This window comes from Puntigrus tetrazona, chromosome 16, assembly GCF_018831695.1.
Source record: "Puntigrus tetrazona isolate hp1 chromosome 16, ASM1883169v1, whole genome shotgun sequence".
NCBI classification, from domain to species: Eukaryota; Metazoa; Chordata; class Actinopteri; order Cypriniformes; family Cyprinidae; genus Puntigrus; species Puntigrus tetrazona.
Window position 1 is genome coordinate 1716871 of NC_056714.1, and position 22469 is coordinate 1739339.

The 22469-nt window shown below is 36.2% G+C and overlaps 2 protein-coding genes across 3 annotated transcripts; one reads left to right on the top strand and one right to left on the bottom strand.

The window, feature by feature from the left end:
- Positions 1-1164: 1164 nt before the first annotated feature.
- med18 (mediator of RNA polymerase II transcription, subunit 18 homolog (yeast)) lies at positions 1165-3245 on the bottom strand. The gene is made up of 3 exons (XM_043261290.1): positions 3164-3245; positions 2826-3025; positions 1165-2043 (listed from the first exon to the last, which is right to left on the bottom strand). The coding sequence occupies exons 2-3, from the start codon at positions 2896-2898 to the stop codon at positions 1490-1492; spliced, it is 627 nt and encodes a 208-aa protein (XP_043117225.1). The 5' UTR covers positions 2899-3025; positions 3164-3245; the 3' UTR covers positions 1165-1489.
- A 374-nt stretch (positions 3246-3619) lies between these two features.
- Positions 3620-20721, top strand: atg5 (ATG5 autophagy related 5 homolog (S. cerevisiae)). Of its 2 annotated transcripts, XR_006252817.1 has the most exons (9): positions 3620-3725; positions 4399-4552; positions 4641-4768; positions 5755-5833; positions 5909-6071; positions 8176-8270; positions 11376-11493; positions 19416-20285; positions 20401-20721. XR_006252817.1 is itself a non-coding variant. In XM_043261289.1 (8 exons), exons 2-8 carry the CDS (start codon positions 4439-4441, stop codon positions 19550-19552), a joined length of 834 nt encoding a protein of 277 aa, XP_043117224.1. In that variant the 5' UTR covers positions 3620-3725; positions 4399-4438; the 3' UTR covers positions 19553-20721. The 2 variants fall into 2 exon arrangements, 1 of the variants encoding a protein (XP_043117224.1); XM_043261289.1 differs by having other exon boundaries at positions 19416-20721.
- Positions 20722-22469: the final 1748 nt, after the last annotated feature.

A 22469-nucleotide genomic window follows, 5' to 3' on the forward strand; every position in this document is an offset into this window, starting at 1 on the left:
ATAATGAAATTGATAATGTAAGCCTCATGTTCAAAAATAAATAAATAAATAAATAAAAAATAAATAAATAAATAAAAATAATTAAAAAAAAATATATATATATATATATATATATATATATATATATATATATATATATATATATATATATATATATATATATATATAGATAAGAAAGTTGCACAACACTTTGTCATTGATAAATCTGGAAACATCCCTGTTATTACAATATTTAAAATTAATTCTAAGCGAAAATTGAGTTTTTGAGCTTTTGGAGGTCAGCGGACTTTTATTTTGCATTGATGAGTGCAGTTAAGTGACGCTCTGCTGCCCTCTTCCGTTTGGATGCACACCTTCGGGCAGAGCGACCACATTTCAGTTTTCCAAAAAGAGGGCAGTGGAAGAAATATTCCACTTCACTTTATTATTACTTTGTTGTTGTTTCTTTCATTTATTTAATGGATATATTTATCAAATGCTCTCCGCTGAGGTCGAGGTCATTTACAGTTCCGAGTTTCTAAATTTTTTGCTACACGTCAACATGGTTTTAGCGTGAAAAAATGGCCTTTTATTTGTGAAGTTATTTACAGTGTTACAACTTTGTTGGTTAAAATGACTCTTTAGCCTAAACAAAGTTGAACACAGTGTCGCTACGCTACTGTTATTATCCTAAACATGCTTAAAAACAGAGAAAATCAGCACGGCCTTTATTATTTGTTAGGACAGCGATTGCATTATCTGTCACTATACTTCAGGAACTCGGCTCACAACCTCCTGCACTTCAAGCTGTATACTATAAAGCGCGATACAAAGCATTAGATGCACACTACAGCTTCACTAGAAAACTACATGATTACCCTATTCACTCTTAAGAAGTATTCATATAGCATTTCATATTATTTTACGTCGTACCATTATTGCATCATGGCACAAGAACAAAAGACATGGCATCGTATACAATAGCACTATATAGTAAAGTAATACTGTAGTGCCATTTTGTTATTTTAGAATAATATAGTTAAGGTTAAGTGTTTTAGTATTACTGTCGCTCAACTTAATGCATCCTTACTGAAAATAAATAATCACAATAATGTCATGTGACACTATAGACTGGAGTGATAATGTAAAAATGTAATCATCAGGGAAAGTTTAGGCTTTGACAAATGCTATTTAAACACGGTTTATTGCTATTTTAATGCACGTTTTTGAAGTCAAAAGCAACAATTTTTTGCAAAATAAAAATGATACAGAAGTCAAAAAACAACAATACACAGAATAACTATGTCTATGTCTCAAAAAGCATAGATTTTTTTAAATAACTGAATTCATCAAGTGGTAAAAAAGGAGGAAATTACTCAAATGAGAGGTTTATTTGTTTTTTTGTTTTCAGTTATTTAAGACTTTTACTTAGTTACTAAAAATACAGTGCTTCATCAATCAATTAGCAAAAAATACCCATCATACAATCAAGTCTTTCAATGAAATCACACTACATAAGTCTTTTAGGGTCAATTTTCTCCAGGTGCACCAGAGGTTTGAGCTGTTCCGCGAAGCTCCTCATGTCCTCAGACACAGTGTCCTGTCCCGCAGGAGCCAGCACGCTCAGCTCAACGAGGTACGACAGAGACAGCGGCTCCGTGTTCTCCGTGTTTCCCGTCGCCAGGACGCGTAACAGTTTGCTCACAACCACCTTCATCGCACCCTTCCGGAACACTTGACCCTTGGCCACAAACTCGTGGTCCATGCGGAAACCCATTTCGTTGAGAAACTCTGGCAAGCTGTGCGAGGCGGCCACGTCCACACAGTTCCGCACCAGGGCATGGCGGCTTTTGTCGCCCACCTCCGGCTGACCTAGATAGCGCAGGTGCCAAGGGGCCGTAGGGTGAAGAAGCGAGCGGCGCGCGCGCAGCATGAACGGGTTGCCCTGCTGACCCTTCAGGAGGTACACCAGCTCATGATCAGCAAAGCTCTCGGGTTCCATGTTATCACACAGACCTCTGAGACGATGCAGGAGACTCTCCAGAGACTGGTCCAGTACGCTGCCTGTGCCAACAAAGAGGTAAAGACTTCACAAAGCTTACTTAAAATTAAAATAGGAGACGTTTATATGTTATAGCCGTGTTACAATTCTGAGAAAAATCAACCGTGAGAGCTAAACTCAGATTTGTGAGAAATAAACACAATTCTGACCAAGTTTCAAAATTTCAAAATGGTAATCAAGACTTTTATTTTTTTTTTTTTTTGCAATGGCGAGTTTATGTCTTTGCATTACAATTCTGACTTGTCTTCTCAGAATCAGGAGTTTAGTTTAAAAAAAAAGTCAGAACTGTGAGGTATAAACTTAAAATCGTGAGAAAAAGTCTATTTTGAGATTAAGTCTAAATAGGCTTTTTTTTCTTATTTATTTTGTTCCATGGCGAAAACAGGCTTCCGTACACGTTTCTGTTCAAATCAATTTAAAGTGTCTATCAAATTTCAATCAAGAGAATAATTAACAGTAATTCCTGAAACATGTAAAGTACAAAACAACCTTGACTTTTTAGTAATATCAGTGGTACAGGGTTTGTACCAATACATTTCAATACATGGCTTTTCCAGTCGTTAACAATAATTAAATAAGGATTTTAAAAACTCAAACAGTAATTTCTAACTAGTGAAATAGAGCCGAGCACTAGTTAAAATCACTACACATACAGTAAGCGTTCATCACAAGGAAGCTATTATTAAACACATGCTATATAACAAAGTCATGTCCGGATTTGTATAAACTAGATGACTGAGGGATTTAATAATAGCAATGAGATTGTGTTTCTGGTGGTGTTTACCTTGCAGAAGATACTCCATCATATTTATGGTTCCACCCGTTACGGGCATCACAGTGACCGGCGGAGCCTCCATCGCTCTGTAACTCTTCTCGACGCTTCAAGACTTTTAATACATTTAACAGTCACGAACCAGTGGGAATCGATAACTGGATAAACCGGAACTTTAAATAAACCGTAGATAAACATACACAACAAAAGACCTGCCGAGATAGTACGATATTAACAACAAAACCAACCAGTACTCTGAATATTAAATGCAAAATAACATATATACTTGTTATAAAAAAGCAAAAAATATGCGTTTGGCTAAAATACCATCAACAATTAATACAACTCACTCGACTGCCTCCATATGCAAAAAAAGCGCACACGCAGTGTTGATACAACGCATGCGCGACATTTTTTCCCCAATCGTTTAGCGCCATCTATCGGACTGAAGGGTTATCAACATTTGAAGCTTTTTTTTTTATATTTAAAACTAAAAATCCTCAAATCTTTTCTCATAACATATAAATTGAATTAAGCTGCAATTATGTGATTCATATTTTCTAAATGTGTTTCGTAAAACAGCCCATAGCTTTAAAATATTAAAATATTGACGCGTTTAAAAGCACATGACCTTCTGTAAGATAGTAACGTTAGTCCCGTCCAAATCGGAACTGAATCATTCATGAAACAGCGCAATTGTAAAAAAAAAATAAAATAATAAAATAAAATAAATGAAAACATTTAAAATTAAAATAAATACACAAATGCGACATTTATTGTGAAAAACAATGAAAGCGTTTAACGTGTAGAGACTTTTACTTTGAAGGTACGTGCCATCTTAGGGATGCATGACATCGCTTGGGTGTTAAAAATGAGCTCAACTCCAATGCTTCCTGTAAACATCTAATGGATGTAATTTATTTTTCCGTTTTCTGTCTGTTATTAATATTTGTATACAGTCGTTTTTGAAGTCTAGGCATTTTTAGTATCGGCATTTATTCCAAAGGTGTCTCGCCGTGTTTAAGGTTGTTCTGTCAGTGCTAGCTGTATTTACCAACATTATCATAGTTACAGCCTCATAAACGCGACTAAATATCACTAATGCCTGATTTTAGTTGGTGGTTTAACAGAGTGGCGATTTAAACATTGTCATAAGTCTTCTGTAGGCTATAAACAATGTTAAATGCTAAACACTAGCCCAGTGTTAGTACAGCTAATATTTCACTTTCACGTTTACATTTAATTTCCTCTATTAATTATTATTTCTGGAGTAATTTAGGATAGGAGATGCGTTCTGTGATCTTTACAGCACTTAATAAGATGTTTTATACGTATTTGTGGCTCGTCCCAGAACATTTTCTGTCTCAAAAAGGTGTAGTTTAAGACGTTGCTCTCATTCTGAGAAAATGTAAAAACTTGGGTCGTCAATAGAATAATAAAAAAAAGAGTAGTGAATAAAACACAATTTACTCGATTTTCTTACATGTGACTTTCTGCAGTTGTTCATATAGATGTATTTTATCACCTAAATTTACTGCTTGATATATTGGTGTTATGAAATATTGAATGTCTGTGTTGCAAACAGCTCAATAACTGAAGACGTTATATGTGTCACCTGGAGAAAGATGATAATGGCAGATGACAAGGATGTGCTCCGAGATGTTTGGTTCGGGAGGATACCGGCCTGCTTCACGCTGTCTCCAGAGGAAACCACGGAGAGAGAGGCAGAACCCTACTATGTAAGTTAAGATCGCAGCCTTTCTTTCTGCCGTAGAATGGTTAGTTTGAAGTCACCTGACCTGTGCTGTATTTCTCTAAATCTGTCAGCTGCTCCTCCCACGGGTCAGTTACCTGACGCTAGTCACCGATAAAGTCAAGAAGCATTTTCTCAAAGTCATGAAGGCAGAAGACGTGGAGGAGATGTGGTTTGAATATGAGGGAACGCCTCTCAAGTGGTATGTTGGTTTGAGAGTATGTTTAACCTAAACTAACGTCCGCACACGACTTTCATTTTTACGTTCATGGATTTTGCAGATGCTTTTATCCAACCGAAGCGATTAAGGCTGAATGCCGGCCACGTATGCAAAATGCGTATCGGTTGTCGCTCTATTTCTCCCAATAACGTGGCGTGTGCTTTGTTCAGTGATCTGAAACAATGTTGTAAAAAAAACAAACAAACAAACAATGCATTGATTGAGAGATTTACAAACACATTTTCCCAAAAGCCTGTTCATATTTGATTTGATTTTTAAAATAATAACAATAATAATAGAATTATGGATAAGCTACCCTGCTAAAACTTACTATAACGATGTGTTGATACCAAGTAAATATACAAAAACCTGCTGCAAGTCATGAATGGATGATTAGGTAAACATAAGTTCAATAAGTATTTTATTACTAACAATATACAAGTACAATATACAATTTTTACTTTATAAAGATCAGCAAAAAGACACTTGTACTGCAATCTGTAGGTGGTACTAAAATGCCTTTTACTTCCTCTGAGTCTAGACATCACAGATGACATTAGTGATCAAGTACAAATAGATGGCATGAAGCTTATTGGGTAAAACAAGGCTTTTCAGACAGCTTTTAGAGCCTTTCAGAGATTTCGAGCCTGTTTGCATTACTTACTTTCTTAGCTGTTGCATACATGCGGTTTCTCACATTGTACTAACGCCTGATTTAATCCATTTTATAGATTTTTTACTTTCTCAAATTCTGTCAGCTTTGTATCTAATTAGTCTGGTGACGGTGTTATAGTTATAGGTGTACTTTTGTCTTGTACCGCTAGGGGGCAGGACAAAACCAGGCTTATGTACAAGATCTCCGCTTTGCTTGAACAAGAGCTGTTTGATTTTTTTTGCCATGTCTCAAGTAACTCAGTGATTGATTTTTAGCTAATGCCTTGTTAACGTTACGTTTTCATTGTTTTAAGGCACTATCCCATTGGCGTATTGTTCGATCTCCACGCTTCAAACACCGCTCTGCCCTGGAACGTTACAGTGCGCTTTAAGGTGTGTAGACTCATTCGTAGGTTTTTTTCACGAAGTTATTAATATTCCACAGTTGTAATTTCCTTTATTTTGTAGAACTTCCCAGAACATGACTTGCTTCACTGCCCATCGAACTCTGTGATAGAAGCGCATTTCATGTCATGCATCAAAGAGGCAGATGCGCTCAAACACAAAGGCCAAGTCATTAACGACATGCAGAAAAAAGACCATAAACAACTGTGGATGGGTCTACAGAATGGTAAGAACTGCCAGCATAATTGATACTACTTTTATTTTATATATATATATATATATATATATATATATATATATATATATATATATATATATATATATATATATATATATATATATATATATAATTTATTTATATATATATATATATATATATATATATATTTATTTATATATATATATATATATATATATATATATATATATATATATATATATATATATATATATATATATATATATATATATTATATATATATATATATATATATATATTTATTTATTTATATATATATTATATATATATATATATATATATATATATATATATATATTTATTTAGGGGGAAAAATGTGTAATTATTGTTTAAATTATTTTAATCTATAAAAACTAATTGTTTAATTGTATAAAAAAATTATTTAATATTACATTTTCGGATATCTCTTTTTTTTCCTCCATACATCATGAAATACTTTTAACAACTAGGGAAAAATAACTTTTAACTTGTTAAGAATAGAAATCTTTAGAAAGATAGTCATAAAGTTTGCTGTATATTAGTTCTAATGGCACCGTGGCTGAAGAAACTAAATGGTAGTACTTTTGCGCCTTGCGTTAAAGGGTTAAGCTACCCAAAAAATAAAATTATGTCATCATCCTTTACTTGCCTTCAAGTTCTTCCAAACCTTTATTAATTTATTTCTTCTGCTGAACACAAAAATAGGCCTGTTTTGAATAAAGCGGCTAACAAAAGAGGTTTTGGTCTCCATGTTTTTTCTTCCATGCTACATGTATGGAAGTCAACGATAACCGGCAATTGTTTGGTAACCCACATTCTTCAAAACACCTTCTTGTATGTATAAAATTGAGTAAATGATGACAGGATTTTTATTTTTGGGTGAGCAATGTCTTTAAAGCAGGGAACACTGCTCAACTTTTTTCTATATAGTTTGCAGTCTAAAGGTATAGTGTTTAGCTGTCGTAATTGACAGACTTCATAGAAAACGATGTGATGTATGATGGGCACAGGCTCTGGAGGCTATGGTTCATTTGTGTGAGCCTTAGTGCATGAGGTCCATTTAGTTCTTCTGTAACCTTTACAAAGTTAGAAAGTGTATGAATAATTATAACACCTCTGAAGTGTGCAAGTTATGTACTACAAACATATTCATTTGCATCATGGATGTATGAGCAATTTTTCAGCAAATCTTAATCTTTAGGTGAAATAGTAAAAGCACTTGTGCATTGCTATCCAGCTTTAAGCTTTACGCACGATGTCCTCGTAACCCGTACTTTCATCTGAGAATCGGTACGCGCGATGCAGGCAGCGGTTTCAGTACTTAATTTAAAGGTGAAAATGTGAAGCTCTGCAGATAAACTGAGGGAGGTGTAAGTTTCAGAAGCATAGATGTTTTGATAACACACCGTCACAGCTGTCCTGGTCTCTGATGAGCGCGTGTGAGCAGAGAAAGTAACATTTTCTAAGCGGATGTTGATTTTCACCTGTACATGTGAGAACGCAGCCAGCGTGACTGAACACACGAGGCTGTTATGGCTATAACTATACAACTCGCACGACCGCTATAATTCTATTAGAATGGGGAAACCCACTATTATAATTCACAGCTGTAACGATATATCGTTGGAATCGCTTTCAGCTGAAAATCTATAAATAAAATAGCTGCGTAAATGGAAGCCACGCAGAATCTGACCGGCTAAAGTGCTCAAGCATTTAACGTGGCAGGCGACAAAACGGCGCTATGTCCTTGTAATAAACAGATTGTTATTGGCCGTTGCTGACGACGCTAATATAGCCATTTTGTATTTATTGTTCTGGGTGTGAACGGACCTTTATTTTGGAATAATTTTGCTCCAGACCTAATGGTTTTCTTTCTTCTGGAGAGCACAAGAAGGGATGTTAAACAGATGTTAGGGACCGACTGACTCACTTTCATTGAGTTTTTGTTAAATACAGTGAAAGTAAAGGACGAGTGAGGCTGCCTGATGGAAGAATTACGTTCAAATACTGTGCTGAACGATTTTAGAGGGCGATATCTAAATGAAACATGAGCTATTGTCATTGATTAAAACAATTTCTTTTATTTTATCAGATAAATTCGACCAGTTCTGGGCCATGAATCGTAAACTCATGGAGTATCCTACTGAAGAGGGAGGCTTCCGCTATATTCCCTTTAGAATATATCAGGTATTTTCTCATTTATTTACTTTCAACAGTTATGTACTGTATAGTATGGCAAAGGATTTAACTTTAAATATTTTAGTTTGACTTACATATGACATTTTTAATGTTTATTTTAGCAAAAACATGATGTGAAGTTTTAAAAGAGTGATACAATTTTTAAAAATCTTCTATAATGCATCAGCTGATTTGCTGAGGATCTGTGTTCATAACACATGCTTTTGATATACTGCTTTTGATCATCTAGTGTAATGCATTGATAAATAAAAAAGTGTGTCTTTATTTTCAATTGTTATTACACTATCTAAAACGTATTATTCTAACAGATATGCATGATGCCATCATACCACCTATTGGTCAAATGGTAAAAGCAATTGTTTTTAGATGCATTCAGCTAATTCCTTGCTTTAATTTTGCAATCAGCTGTTTTTTTCAATATTGAAATATTTGAATTGACAGTTTGAATATCCGTTTTAAATGTTTGTTTAAATATTTGACATTTGACTGTTTGATTATTTGAATTCACCATATGAATATTCGAAAGACAGTTTAAACATTTCATATTAGTATCATTATGTATGTATATTATGTATTTTTTTAATTCAGCACTAAATTGACAGTTGATTATTTAAGTTTAGGTCATTTTAATCTTTGAATATTTTTATTATTATTATTTTTTAAATCAAACGTTTCAGCGATTTTTTTTTTTTTTTTTTTTTTTTTTTTTTTTTTTTTTTTTGACTTTCAAATGACATGGTTGTTTAATTTTACCGTTACCTCTCGTCTCATTAAGGCAAGGCTCAAGGCTACCTGCTTCCCTAAATGTGACTTACTTTTTGTTTTACAGTCCGATTACACTGCCTAAAGAACCCATAATTGTCTGCATGCTCTAAAGAATAGAGTTAGCCTCTGATCATGAGCTCCGAGACCCAAGAGCATCTCTTTTCTCTGGCCTCTTGCTTTTGGAGAAAGGCTAATGATGTCTGTTGTGTGGTTCATGTGCTGGTTTGCCAGCTAGGGTGTCAGGGGAGTTGAAAAGAAAGTGTCGGCACCCAGAGTATCACACTTCTCGTCGGTATCAGAAGCCTTTTGGATAATGCTGGGGTCAATAATTAATGCTGCCGTTTAAAAATGCAACGAAGTAGCTGTCACTTCTCACACTCTCTCTTCTCCGACTCTGGAGATGATCTTGGTGCAAGTGAGCAGTGAGTCAGTTTTTCTGGTAACTTGATCGAGGTCCTAGCATCCTGAGACACCTTCTCTTCCTGAGACCCGGGGGTGTCGGTGTCAGCTGGACTACCTGAGCCGTCGTGTCACCAGTTTCCTTTTCACAGCACCAAGATTGACTCCTATTGTTTGCCAGGCCACTGTTTGTCACCACAGGTCCAGATCTTACACAATGATACCCTTATATCACTGACCTCATGCAAGTTGTGTGTGAAAACTGGATCCTGTCCAGCATTCGACACCTCGCTCGCTCGCTCAAGGCCGAAGGAAAGACTAAGCCGTGACTGCCGGCTGTTAATCCGCTCAGTATCTTATTCAGCAATTCACAACATTATACCCAACTAGTGTGGGTTAAAACAGCTGCTAACTGACATGATATTAACAAATGAATTATTTGTTGTTAGCGCCCCATAAAGGGCGTGAAAACGGGCGCCATTAAATAACATGCATGCCATTTCTCACCAACGTGGTCATGTGTGCTGACTAAATGACATAAAAACGAAAGGAAATTAAGAAAGCTCAAAGGAAAAGTATACTCACTTGAGCGTAGGTGGTCGACGTGTTATCGTTGTTACGGTGTGCTATATCTGCTTCACGGGTCATTGATGGCATCGTTGTTGATTGGGGATTCTTAGCTTTCCAATATTCCAGTACATACTGCACATGCACCACACATGTTCCTGTTTCATCATTATTTTTTCATAAATGATGTTGGTTTTTTTTCCGGGTAAATCACGGAGCCTGTTTTTAAAATAAACCTCATTCTCACTTTTACTTTAAAAAGTGCTTTACTTTTATAATTGCTTTTAAATTTGAGCATTATGAACTTGTGCCAATACTAGTATATGATGCAATAAATAATACAATAAAAGTAGATGATACAATTTAACAAAAGCAAAAAATAATTGCTGAATTTCAGTAGCATTCTTTTCTTGCATATTGCAACGTATGTCTGTTCAAAACAGATTATTGAAGACAACAAAAATGTATATTGAAGACTTCTAATATTTATATATTTAAAAATGTCTAATATTTTTTTTAATTGTTTGCAAGGCAGAATTAGAATTTTACTTTGCATTTGAATAAGAAATTAATTATTAATCATGGATTAATTATTTACAGTAGGATCAGAGCATTTAGACAACAGAATTTTCACTACACGCTGACTAGGAACTTTCAGAACTTTTCACTTTCTATCGATACGGTTGTTGTTTGTTTTAAAACTAACCGACCGCAACTTTTGTAAAGTGACCTATCAAGCAGTCATTTTTTTACATTATCATTTATTTTTTTTAAATATTATTCTAATTTTAGTATATAAGGATTTCAGCTTAGGAGGAGCATAGATACAGTCACATCAAATAGACTATAAGCAAATCGATGCATGGATCAGCTGTAACTCTGCTGTTTTTAGTGTTTTTAACAAACTAAAATGGCTAAAATAATAGTCTCAGCACTGCTTTTTGTACAGCCGTTAGCAGGGAAACGTCTATTTCTCTTGCTTTAAAGCACCTCTTGCTGGTAGATAACATATTCACGTTTTTAATAAAAATAATCTAATCTAGAGAGACTTGGCTGTTGTTATTGATTCCATTTCAAAGCCCATCGGAAGTGAAGTTAGGGCCACAAAAATGCACATGCACTGTAACATTTGTCTTGTTGAAAATGTAAAAAAAAAATAAAAAAAAAAAAATATATATATATATATATATATATATATATATATATATATATATATATATATATATATATATATATATATATATATATAATTTTTTTAATTCTAATTGGGGGGGTTTTTTGGTAGTGAATGGCATTCTTTTTTTGCATTTATTTTATACTGTGATTCTAGGTCTGATGGGTTTAATTTTTGTCTCATTTTAGACCATGAGTGACAGACCGTTCATCCAAAAGCTGTTCCGACCAGTTTCTCCCGAAGGCCACATGCTTACTTTGGGAGACCTGCTAAAGGAGCTGTTTCCTGCTGCCATATGTGCGGAAGGTGAGCTGTTATACACAAGATGAAAATAATTCACGCACTCGTTATTTGTTAAAAATGTGTTTGCAGTTTAGACTCATCTCTGACAGGAGGTTGGGATTAAAGATGAGAGGAAAAGACATTACAGGAAAACAAATCGTTAACATCTAGAGATTTACAGAAGAGATGAGGAATAGGGAAAGAATGAAAAGGACGAATCAGGGTTGCATGAATGAAATCCACAGCCAAAACAGGGGCGGCCTTGGTTTGTCTTGAGGGGAAGTAGATAAGCAGACAATAGCAGTGACAAACGGAGCACCTGCTGGCGGAGATGCCTGCATGACGGAGCACATCTGTGCTGCTTCCAGCCCAATTCGAGACGCGCTTGCTTTGTCTGAACGGCCTGGTGGTTGGGTTGAAGAGAAAGTGGCACTTTGTGCTTCTCCTTTTGTTATCGTTCTGCCTCTTCCAGATATGCGAGATATGCTTTGATAACAGAGCAGAGCAAAGTGTTGAGATTACAGGGAAATGCTTGTCTGCTGCAACCTGGGAAATACCTTTTCTATCTCAAGAAGGTCTCAAATCATTTTTGCTTATCACAGTGTTGGCTTGATTCATATCAATTGCCCATGAGTGAAAATCAGCATTTTGCGATTTTAACCATCTTCTTTTATCAGCAGATGAGGTTTTCTGGTTTATGAAAGGCTTTGATGGTGTCTTAATGTCACAGATGGTTTACAGTACTGTTATGTTTTCAATGTAATGGGGATTCCCACAAATAAAAATAAAAGGCATATGCTTCAGCTAGAATGACATGTAATGTCCCCGCCGTATCACAGCCATATGTCTTCAAAACCCAGCGGAATGGAATGTATTGCTAGATATTCACCCTTTTTGGGGTAAAAATGGAGACATGCGGAGACACGGTCTCTCCTACGTTTTCCACAATAAGATAAAGATTTTATGTATCGAAACGCTATACATGGTATTCAAAAAATTTCCCCATGTTCTGCTTAAGAAGTCGGTCAGAATAGTGAGAAATCTTTTAGTGAATAAGAGGGTGTGTGGTGGTATTATTTCAAATAAATGAATTGCGCAGAAAACCCCCGCCCAGCAGCCCTTCGTGTCAACCCACGCGTTGAGTGGGGAAACCTCCAGCTGGCCCTCCCACCTCCACAACTGCTCAACCTGTGAAAGGCACTGAAATAGCGATTTCGGTGGCTGTCTTACCGTGGTAATGTAGTAAAAGAAAAAGAGCCGAAATGACTCAAAAATGATAAACCCTGTAGACTGATTAATTTTAGATATCAGATGGCTTTTTAGACAGAGATTACATTAACTGTGTTTCATATTTTAGATGTACAGGGTTATGTGTTTCTGTGTAGTTTACAAAATGTGTTCATGGAATTTTTTTGTTGAATTAACTATAGATGAATATATAAGAAAATGCATAAACAGTAGGTCAGGTTTTGCAATAAACTTTACACTTGGGGATAAAAATAAAAATTGTTATAATTTACTTAATGTCATTCCAAACCAATAAAACGTTTCATCTTTGAAACACAGCTCGAGATATTATACATTTTTGCTATGAATATCTCACATTTCTGACACAGTACCATGGTACAGTTAGTATGTCCTTGGTAAATGATGGTTCGCATATGTTGTTCAGTTATTTATTTTTTTCAGCTTTCCTCAGTGGACGTTAATGTTTTATTGTTGAATATATTAGACTGATTTGAAGAATGACAGAACGATATTTTTTTATTAAAAAAATAATCAACTTGTAATCAAATTGATGATAATCGCTAGAAATTAAGTGTCCCCAAATAAGCAAACCAGAGAAGACGGCAGCAGGGAAGCAAAACCCTAAAAAAGGGAGAAAACCAGGCTCAAGTGGTGAGCCAGTTCTCTTCTGACTGGACGACCAACACTTTATTTACAGTTCAATTTTAAACGCAGCTATGTCAGATTGTGTAAAGGACTTTTGTCCTTTGCATGTGTGTGTGTCTGTGTCTTTGTCTGGTTCCCGTGATCCGTCCATGGTGCTCAGGTGTTCTGGTTTCTGATGAAGGTCAACTCTTGGTGTTATATTGTGTGTTATGGGCGGTGTTCCTGGCTCTGGCTGATCTAATTAATGCACGCTAACAATCCTTTAACAGATTTGAATAATAGAAGCGTATTAGTGTGTTATGTGTAAACCAGGTTGAAGAGATGGGTCTTTAATCTAGATTTAAGTGTTACTGTTTCCCGAACAGCGTTAGAGAGATTGTTCCAGAGTTTGGGAGCTAGATAGGAAAAGGATCTGCCGCCTGAAGTCGATTTTGATATTCTAGGTATTATCAGTTTTGAGAATGCAGCAGACATTGAGGACTATAATGTGAGTATTGAAGAGCTAAATAAGGCGCAAAGAAATATAGAGCTAAGTATCATCAACATAACACTGTGTCCTAACAACTGGTGATGCAATGTCGCAACACGCGATAAAAGGTATCTTTTCCATGAGTTTTTGTCCTAACTAGCCGCGACAGTGACAATTTTTTCTATTTCTGCAACATCGCAGCAGAAACAACAGCATGCAAACAATATGACAGTAGTTAAACATGTCTAATATGAGTTTAAATATCATTTTACATGTCCTTCTAGACATACTGAAAGCAACAACAGACAGTTAACCTCAAAACTTCAAAGTAGGTGAACCAGCGAGTAAAGTAGTCGGTTGAGTGAAATACTCCAAGGTGGCAGAGGTCCAGGGCAGACCTATGCTAGGACTTTTCTGTGGGCGTTTGTCATAACTGCCGGAAGAAAGAAAGTTGTGTTCAATTACTATGAGTTTGTGTTGTTTGAATTCCCCTCACATCATTCTGAGAGTTACGCTGGGGACGCACCCACCTTACACCCTTACAAACTCCACGGGGGCAGACAAACACACACAGGACTTCAAGGAATGAGTTACTTCTTCTGCTCATCGCACTATTACTGTATGACTTCAAAATCAGGGTCAGTTGATTGTTTAGTCCTCTTTTTGAGTTGGTTTTGGTCCAGGTTGACCGTTAACAATTAAACAATCAAGGTCAAAGCTGTGCGTATATATATATATATATCCAATAGCCCTGCAGCTTAAACTGGCTTCAAGTCAGTTCCGTTATTACGTGGATGTTTTGTTCATGGACGCGTGTGTGCTCGTGTTTGAAATGGTCATCATGTTTAGTCATATTAGCTTGCCGAAGTTTCACCCCAGTGCGCTTGTTGCTTCCATGTTCTTGGTATTTGTAGGAGGTTTCAACTTTTTTGCTGTTGAGAGAAAGAGACCGTACTGATTTACCCGAAAATCGAATAAACATCTACAACAATCCACCATTTATTAGGAACACTTAAAAAGAATACATTGCCAAAATGCTAATTTGTTCCTTATTTTGTTGATGTTATTAAATGGGCTATTACGCACAAACATGATTCATGGAAACTTTGCGTCATAGTAACAATAGTAATAATATGTTTTTGGTATTATTTATTTATTTTTCGACAATATTTACACATATATACATTTATATATTTATATTATATTATATACATTGTCATCAAAAATCACATCAAAAGTTACAAGAGAAAACAATTCAACAAAAAATTGTGTGTGTGTGTGTATAATACACACACACTGCTTATTTTTGTTGAATTTTGTTGAATTGAATATAATATAAATATATAAATGTATATATGTGTAAATATTGTCGAAAAATAAATAAATAATACCAAAAACATATTATTACTATTGTTACTATGACGCAAAGTTTCCATACACACACACACACACACACACACACATATTAATCCTAACCTAAACTTAACAACTACCTCACTAACTATTATGTAGCACAAAATTAAGAAATAGCAAGTTAGTAGTTAATAGTTAACAAGTATTACCTATTCTAAAGTGTTACCAATGGTCCTATAGTGGCAGATGTGATTTGCTATTATAATTATATATAATGCAATTTATATATTGACTTACATTAGAATGTGTCCTGTCTAGTTTTACTTTTTCTGGCCAGATATGAATGACTATCATACATAATCATTGTTTTACCCATTAAAATTCTTTGGAACAGAAGTTTATATTACCAGAAAGTCTTGTTCAGACACACTTAGAACACGAATCATTACATCACATCACAACATTAAAAGACTAGATTTAAAGATCACAGTGTAACCCAAAAAGTAATGAACTGAAAATGAATCAGTCTTTGCCACTATCCTTTAAACCACTAGGGTTTTACCCATTTATATATAGGTTTTGTATATTTTAATATCAAAAATAATAATCCTCAAATAATGATTCCAGTCCATTAATTAATATCTTACTAAGTGAAAAGCTGTGTTGGGAAAGTGTAAACAATATATTTATTTATATAACAAATTACATACAAATGTCAGGTAATAATGAAGGAAATTATTTATTAAACATATAACTTGTTTCTCTTTATGCCAATTATGTATGTATGTATATGTCACCAAAATATCCAATTAGGTTTAAGTATTTTCTTCAAGCACTTTAGGTAAAGGTGGAGAGATTTGCTTGTTTCATGCAGAAGTAGAGAAAAAATGTGTATTTTTGACCTTATTGACAGCTACGCCTAATGAAAGCCCAAATGATGCATGAATCTAGTTAAAGATAATTGAGCTGACAGCGGTCAGAGGGAAAGCTGAGGCCATGCCTTTTTGACCACTCATTTAATAAACAAAAGAATGCATTATTATGAGAGGTTCCTTCCTGCACCCACGTTATCTGTGTCCCCAACCTCTCCAGCCCTGAGCTACAGCTCATCAGACTCGTGATAAATGGAGTAAGTGGAGTCGACATGATGAATTGCTTTTGTGTGAGTTCGAGAGAGAGCATTTGCTTGTGATCGTTGTGTCCAATAGTGAAACGTTAGGTTTCTTCACGGGAAGATTCATTCGGGGAGATTTTGAAAGTTTTTAAAGTCCAAACAACAACTTTCTGTATGTGCTTTTATGCAAATGGTCTGGTAGGTCATGATGCAGTTCAGTAGTGTGAGAAGGTCATCCAGCGCACATGCTGATGCCTGAACCATCACTTGCTGTCAAACTGAAACTCCTTCCCTCCAACTGCATTAGCCATTTAACCTCCATGGGTCAACAGGGTAATGTTACTGCCTCTAGCGTTTCCTTCAATTTTCCAGTCGTATCTGAGTAGCTACGCAGCATGAACTTGGTCAATTTGTTCTGCGCAGGCGATGATAAAGTAGTGGAGAATAGAACTAATTATAATGCTGCGGTTCGTCTCACAATAGAGCCTCTCAGAAGATCTGGTCATGTATTTTATCCGTTTCATGGAATAACAATTTTAAAATGTCAGTTATAAATCAATAAATAAATCCCCCCCCCTTTAAATTACATTACCAGGTCTTTTGCTGTTAAATGATGTAAATTTTCTTCATCTGTTGCTCCTATTACTTGTGGAGTGCCGCAGGGTTCCGTATTAGGCCCACTTCTTTTTTATTTATATATGCGTCCATTGGGCGTTGTTATTAGGAGACATAAGGTTTAATTTCATTTGTATGCGGATGATACTCAGTTGTACCTACCATTAAAAGCTGGTGATACAATTGACCCTATATTTGCCTGCCTTGGGGACATTAAGAAATGATTGTCTGAAAGTTTTCCTGGACTCCATGAAGATAAAAGTGAAATAACTGTTTTTGGAAGCCCAAAGTTGAGAGTTAGTCTCATAAATGAAGTCAGACAGCATTTCCCCTCAGTCTCTTCTCAGGTCAGGAAACTTGGTGTCATTCTGGACTCTGATGTCTGCTTAACTAAGCATATTAACACTGTAGTCAAGAACAGTTATGGATCATCTCAAGATTTAAATCATTTTTGTCTTTTTGTCATTTATGCTTTTATCACCATATTTGGGTCTTCCTCAGTCATCATTTGCACTCATAAAGATGGTTCTGTACGCTGCTGCAAAGTTGTTTACTAGGGCAAAGATCACATTACACCAAGCCTCACTTCATTGGCTTCTGGTCCAGTTTAGAGTTGAATTCAGGATTCTGTTGTTTGTTTTTAAAGCTCTCAATGGTCAAACCCCATCGCATCTTAAATGTCTCCTTACTATTTATTAATCTTCTAGATCTCCAAGATCTGCTGATAGAGCTTTTTTGTTTAAAAACTAAGTTATCTGGCTTTTTTTTCTTTGGACTTTTTTGGACTAGCAATTTTTAAAATGGCTGAAAAATTACATTGTTATGGATCAAAAATATTAATTGTTCTGTGATTTATGCCAAAAATCATGGGCACATTAAGTTAAGATCATGTTCCATTAAGACATTTTGTTATTTTGTATATTAAAACTTTTAGTTTAGTTATATGCATTGATTTTTTTTTGTTTGTTTAGTTATATGCATTGCTGGTGATTTTCTCAGTTTAGAGTTTTTTTTGCATCTCCAGATTCCAGATTTTCAAATAGTTTTGTATCTCAGCCAAATATTGTCCGATAATAAATAAATATATATATCGATGGAAAGCTTATTTATTCAGCTTTCAGGTGATGCATAAATGTCAATTTTGTAACATTGACCGTTATGACTGGCTTTGTGGTCCATGGTCAAAAATATTGCACTTGCATGGCTTTTTAATAATCCGAATTATTCAGTCATGAAATTATTGCCAACAGGTATAAGATGTTACACATATCATGACCACTTCTTTGGGTACAAGTTTCCCATCAACTTTGTTTTGTATTCATTTTTAGGGTTTTTACGGTGACTGGGATGCATTTTAAAGGGATAGTTCACCTAAAAATGAAAAAGTGAAATCATGTTAATTAATGTCATTTTTAACCTGTAAGACCATTGTTCATCTATGTAACACAAATTTAGATATATTGATGATATATGTGACTTTTCTGACCCTCCAGCAATGCAACTACCACGTTAAAGTCCCAGAAAGTTAGGGAAAATAAAGCTTAAAAATAAAGAAGAGAAGAAAGAGTTAAATCAATATTTTGTTTTCTTCGCACACAAAAAATATTCTTGTAGCTTTCATAACCACTGACGTCACATGGACTATTTAAACAATGTCTTGAACATGGTAGTTGCTTTGTTTAGAGGTAATTGTCTTTGGAGGGTCGGAAAGCTCTCGGATTTCATCCAAAATATCTTAATTTGTCTTTTGAAGATGAATGAAGAACGGATTTGGAATGACATGAGGTTGAATACTTTATGACAGAATTTTAATTTAGCCTTTTAGCATTTTCTTGAATAGCAAACAAAAACATATTTACTTAAAGCATTTACATATTGCAAAACTAAACGGCAAGTGTCCTTATTTGAACCTTCTCATAATCAGGGTGCATTTCTAAAAAAAAAACTTTGCTTACCAACATAGGTCACCAATTCTATTTTTCCTGAAACCAGAGTTCCAAAAACATTTGCAAACAGCAATGCAAAGTTGTGTGGTTGGAAATGCAGCTTTTGATCTGTGGTTAGAAGCGTGTTGTTAGTATGACATGCAGACCTAAATAGATCGTGCACTTGAGCTAAATAAGCAAAATAGATTACAGCATGTCTTTCATTCCATCATCCTGTACACGCAGGTTTCGTTCCGTGTCTTTGATATTTCTTGACAAACTAAAAGTATTTTTCAAATCCCATGTTTTTTTTACAGCAATAATCTACAGCAATTGCCGAACTGGTGAATTGAGCAATGGTTACTTCACACCTGCATTTCATCAATAACAATTCTATGCTGTTAAACCGACATGTTTGGAATGACAAAGTTTCTGCGCTTTTGGGAAATAGTCGCGTGTGACGAGCCTTAACATGTTCAACTTTTCTTTTTCTTTTTTTGTTTTTTGGACGCGACTTGAATAGTACTTTCCCTTAATGCTCAGTTGTGACCTTTTCTCTCTTTCACACTCATTCCAGACGAGCCAAAGAGATTCCAGGTTATGATTCACGGCATCGAACCGCTGCTGGAAACACCCATCCAGTGGTTGAGCGAACACTTGAGCCACCCAGACAACTTTCTCCACATCAGCATCATCCCGGCACCAAGTGACTGATTCCAGAAGATCCAGTTGTCCGTCGATGGAGAATTAGGGATACAGCATCTGCAGAGACGTTCTGATGGCACACCATTTCTTCCTGTTTTCTCATTCTCATCCCTGCAGTGGCCTTATCGAGCGATGGTCATCAAGCAACGGCGTTCTGTGCGCTTCACACGAAGAAGACTCTCTCGAAACGACTTCTCAGATGGGTCCCCTGTTCTTGCTGCCTTTAAAATTCTCACATTCATACATTTGCACAAGCTCGATGTGATTGTATCCCCTCCCCATTAACTCTTTAACACTCCCGTTCCCACTCTCTAATTTGTGAGTAACGTACGCTTAGACCCTCAGATCTGTTAATTATCAGAAGGAATCCTTTTTTGTGTTTAATGAGGCCACTAAACGACCGCCATGGGGCTTGATCATCAACACGTTTTACGTATGCGTCCGGGTCAGATGAGGTGTAAAATGAAGATGGAAAAAAACGATGGAAAAAAATATCGGTGACTTCATTCACCGGATTAAATGTGTCAGTGTCTGGTTTTGGCAGCCATGTAGGGGGTCGCACAGCTCAGTGGAGGTGATCATCCCACGAGCCGATTAGTCACGATCCCAGACGAATGTTAGTGGGATATAGCACAAACGAAGCTCTTTTTCCCGGCTTTCTTCTAATTTACATTTTTTTTTTCATCCGCTTGGAAATAGTTTTTTCTATTCATTCAGAGCAAATGTTTGATCTTTGAAATGGGTATGTATTGCAAGTCAGAGGCCATACAAATACATTATCATATCGCACTGTTTCCAACAAATTAACCTTACAGTATTTTTTTTTTTTTTCCCCCTTATTTATTTACAACCTGTAGGCAGACTGGCTGTCTGTGTTTAGGGGGTTGTGGGGACTGTAGATCAGTGCTGCAGACGACACACAGCTGAGAGTGATTATTCGTTTAGAGGAATCGGTGAGTGTTTTACCCCAGACCGAGACAGAGAGACAGCGGGCAAAACCGCAGAGCTTACGCCACCACCAGGCGACTTCTCGGCAGACTGTTCTCGAGACAATGCTGTTTGTGTACAAACTTTCAGCTGTTTATATCATTCCTTGTATGACTAATAATTACAGAAGATGCTGCAACTCCACACTACTAATAACACGGTTAAAACGATAATGAAATGGTTCAAATGTGCGTTTTTCCTTTATTTTAATTATGTGATTGCTTTTCTGTCTTTGCTAGATTCATTCAAAAGGCATTTAATTAAAACAATATTTTATAGCTATTCAGTGTTTGGTTGTCCTTTTCGTTTTTCTTGCTGAAATCAGATTGCAAACTATTTTGCTATTTTTATTGTTCAGTAATATGACATTTATCCAGTCATTTAGTATGCTAAATCCCACCCCACAACCGACGGCAAGCCCAAATTCACCCACATTTTTGTTATCATCTGTTTACATTGAAATACAAAAGAAAATATCCGTTTCTGTTCTAAAGTCAAGGAGGTAAAAAATTCAGAGAGGCCTGTAGCAGCGTTAACTCATTTATAAAAAAAAACACAAATTACGAATTTGTTAACTTGTCATTAATTTGTTCCATTGCTTTAGTCGAATTTTGTCCATTTTCTATGCATTTTCATTTAGTTCCAACTAAAATGGCTGACCAAACTGGTAAACTCTGATCATGACTGAACTGAAACTAACAATTAAGTTTCCTTGTGCGTCCGTTTCATTCATCACAGTGAAAATGGACAATTTGGCTGAGTGCCTTGTATTGTGGGATGCTTGTAAACTAGCGCGTACCTCACATTTTGGCAAATATTGTAAGTATTCTTTACAATTCCCGTGCTTTTCTACAGAGGTGGATTCTTCTCGTTTCAGATTTGCGATACTGATGCCGAAATTTGACAAATGATAACAATACTCAAGGCCTAAAGGGTTTCGGTAGCTCTGTAGTTATAGTTTTTTGTTGTTCATAACTCCAGAAGATCTCCCGTGTATCTAGTTTCCCCTTTCGATGTTGTGGTCTTCGGCTGGGGGCAGGGCTCAGTGCCATTATTTTTCTCAGGCACAGGAAGAAGGCTGGGGAGGCGGTCTCTCCAGTGTGGCGGCGGAGTGGACATCAAAGTGAAGCCGAGCACTCTTCATCTGTTCATTAAATAAAGAGCTATCCTGGACGCACTCGCTGATTCCAGTAAACCCGTCACTTAAAAGATCAGAGGAGCCACTCTCCTCCTCTGCGTCTTCCTCTGTCATCTCTCCTTCAGACATTTGTTCAGATGCATGTTGCAAGAGCAGTAAAAACGGTACCGCTTCTTTTCTTTTTTTCGACTCATTTCTTCATTTCCTTCATTTCTTGCTTTCCTCCATGGGAAGTAGGTGAAGACTTGACCGTTTTAGGCAGCGAAACCTCTTTGAAGTTAATTTAATGAGGAAGCGGACAGGGTTCATGTCTCCTTCAGCTCTCTCTTATGTGTTTTTCGCCCACTTTTACAGACTTTATCCACATTACTCTTGTGTCGTCCACTCCCCTCCGCTTGCTGATTGGGATATAAAAGTAAAACTCGAAGGCCATAACTCAGCCAGACCCTGTTAAGTTATATGAGGTGTCAGAAGACAACTTTCCCCTCTGTCCGATCGGAATGACCTTCTAGTATACTCCGAATACACCTGGAACTGAGCGGAGGGAGGGGGTTGATCGCTGAGGAACCAACAACAAAACTCTCTCTTCTCTAACGTGAGCTGCCCTCTAATTTTCTTCAGACCCCCTCACGCTCACGTAGAGCCAACCTGTCATTAACCCCGGCTCCTAATGGACAGGTGCTGAGGGACCCCAAGGTGCTGTGATCATTTGGGGGACAATGATGATGACCCCCCACGACACCAGATAATAATTTTCTTTTCTGTACCTTGCTTTAATTCATTTCATGTCCTTTTTTTTGG

What these genes read in the sequence shown, in the direction of transcription:
- med18 (XM_043261290.1), bottom strand. Translation starts at nt 2,898, where the DNA reads ATGGAGGCTCCGCCGGTCACTGTGATGCCCGTAACGGGTGGAACCATA. An exon ending in GATGGAGTATCTTCTGCAAG is followed by an intron (nt 2,044 to 2,825) that starts GTAAACACCACC and finishes TTGTTGGCACAG; the next exon opens with GCAGCGTACTGGACCAGTCT.
- atg5 (XM_043261289.1), top strand. Translation starts at nt 4,439, where the DNA reads ATGATAATGGCAGATGACAAGGATGTGCTCCGAGATGTTTGGTTCGGG. An exon ending in ACGTTACAGTGCGCTTTAAG is followed by an intron (nt 5,834 to 5,908) that starts GTGTGTAGACTC and finishes TTTATTTTGTAG; the next exon opens with AACTTCCCAGAACATGACTT. An exon ending in TGCTGCCATATGTGCGGAAG is followed by an intron (nt 11,494 to 19,415) that starts GTGAGCTGTTAT and finishes CACTCATTCCAG; the next exon opens with ACGAGCCAAAGAGATTCCAG.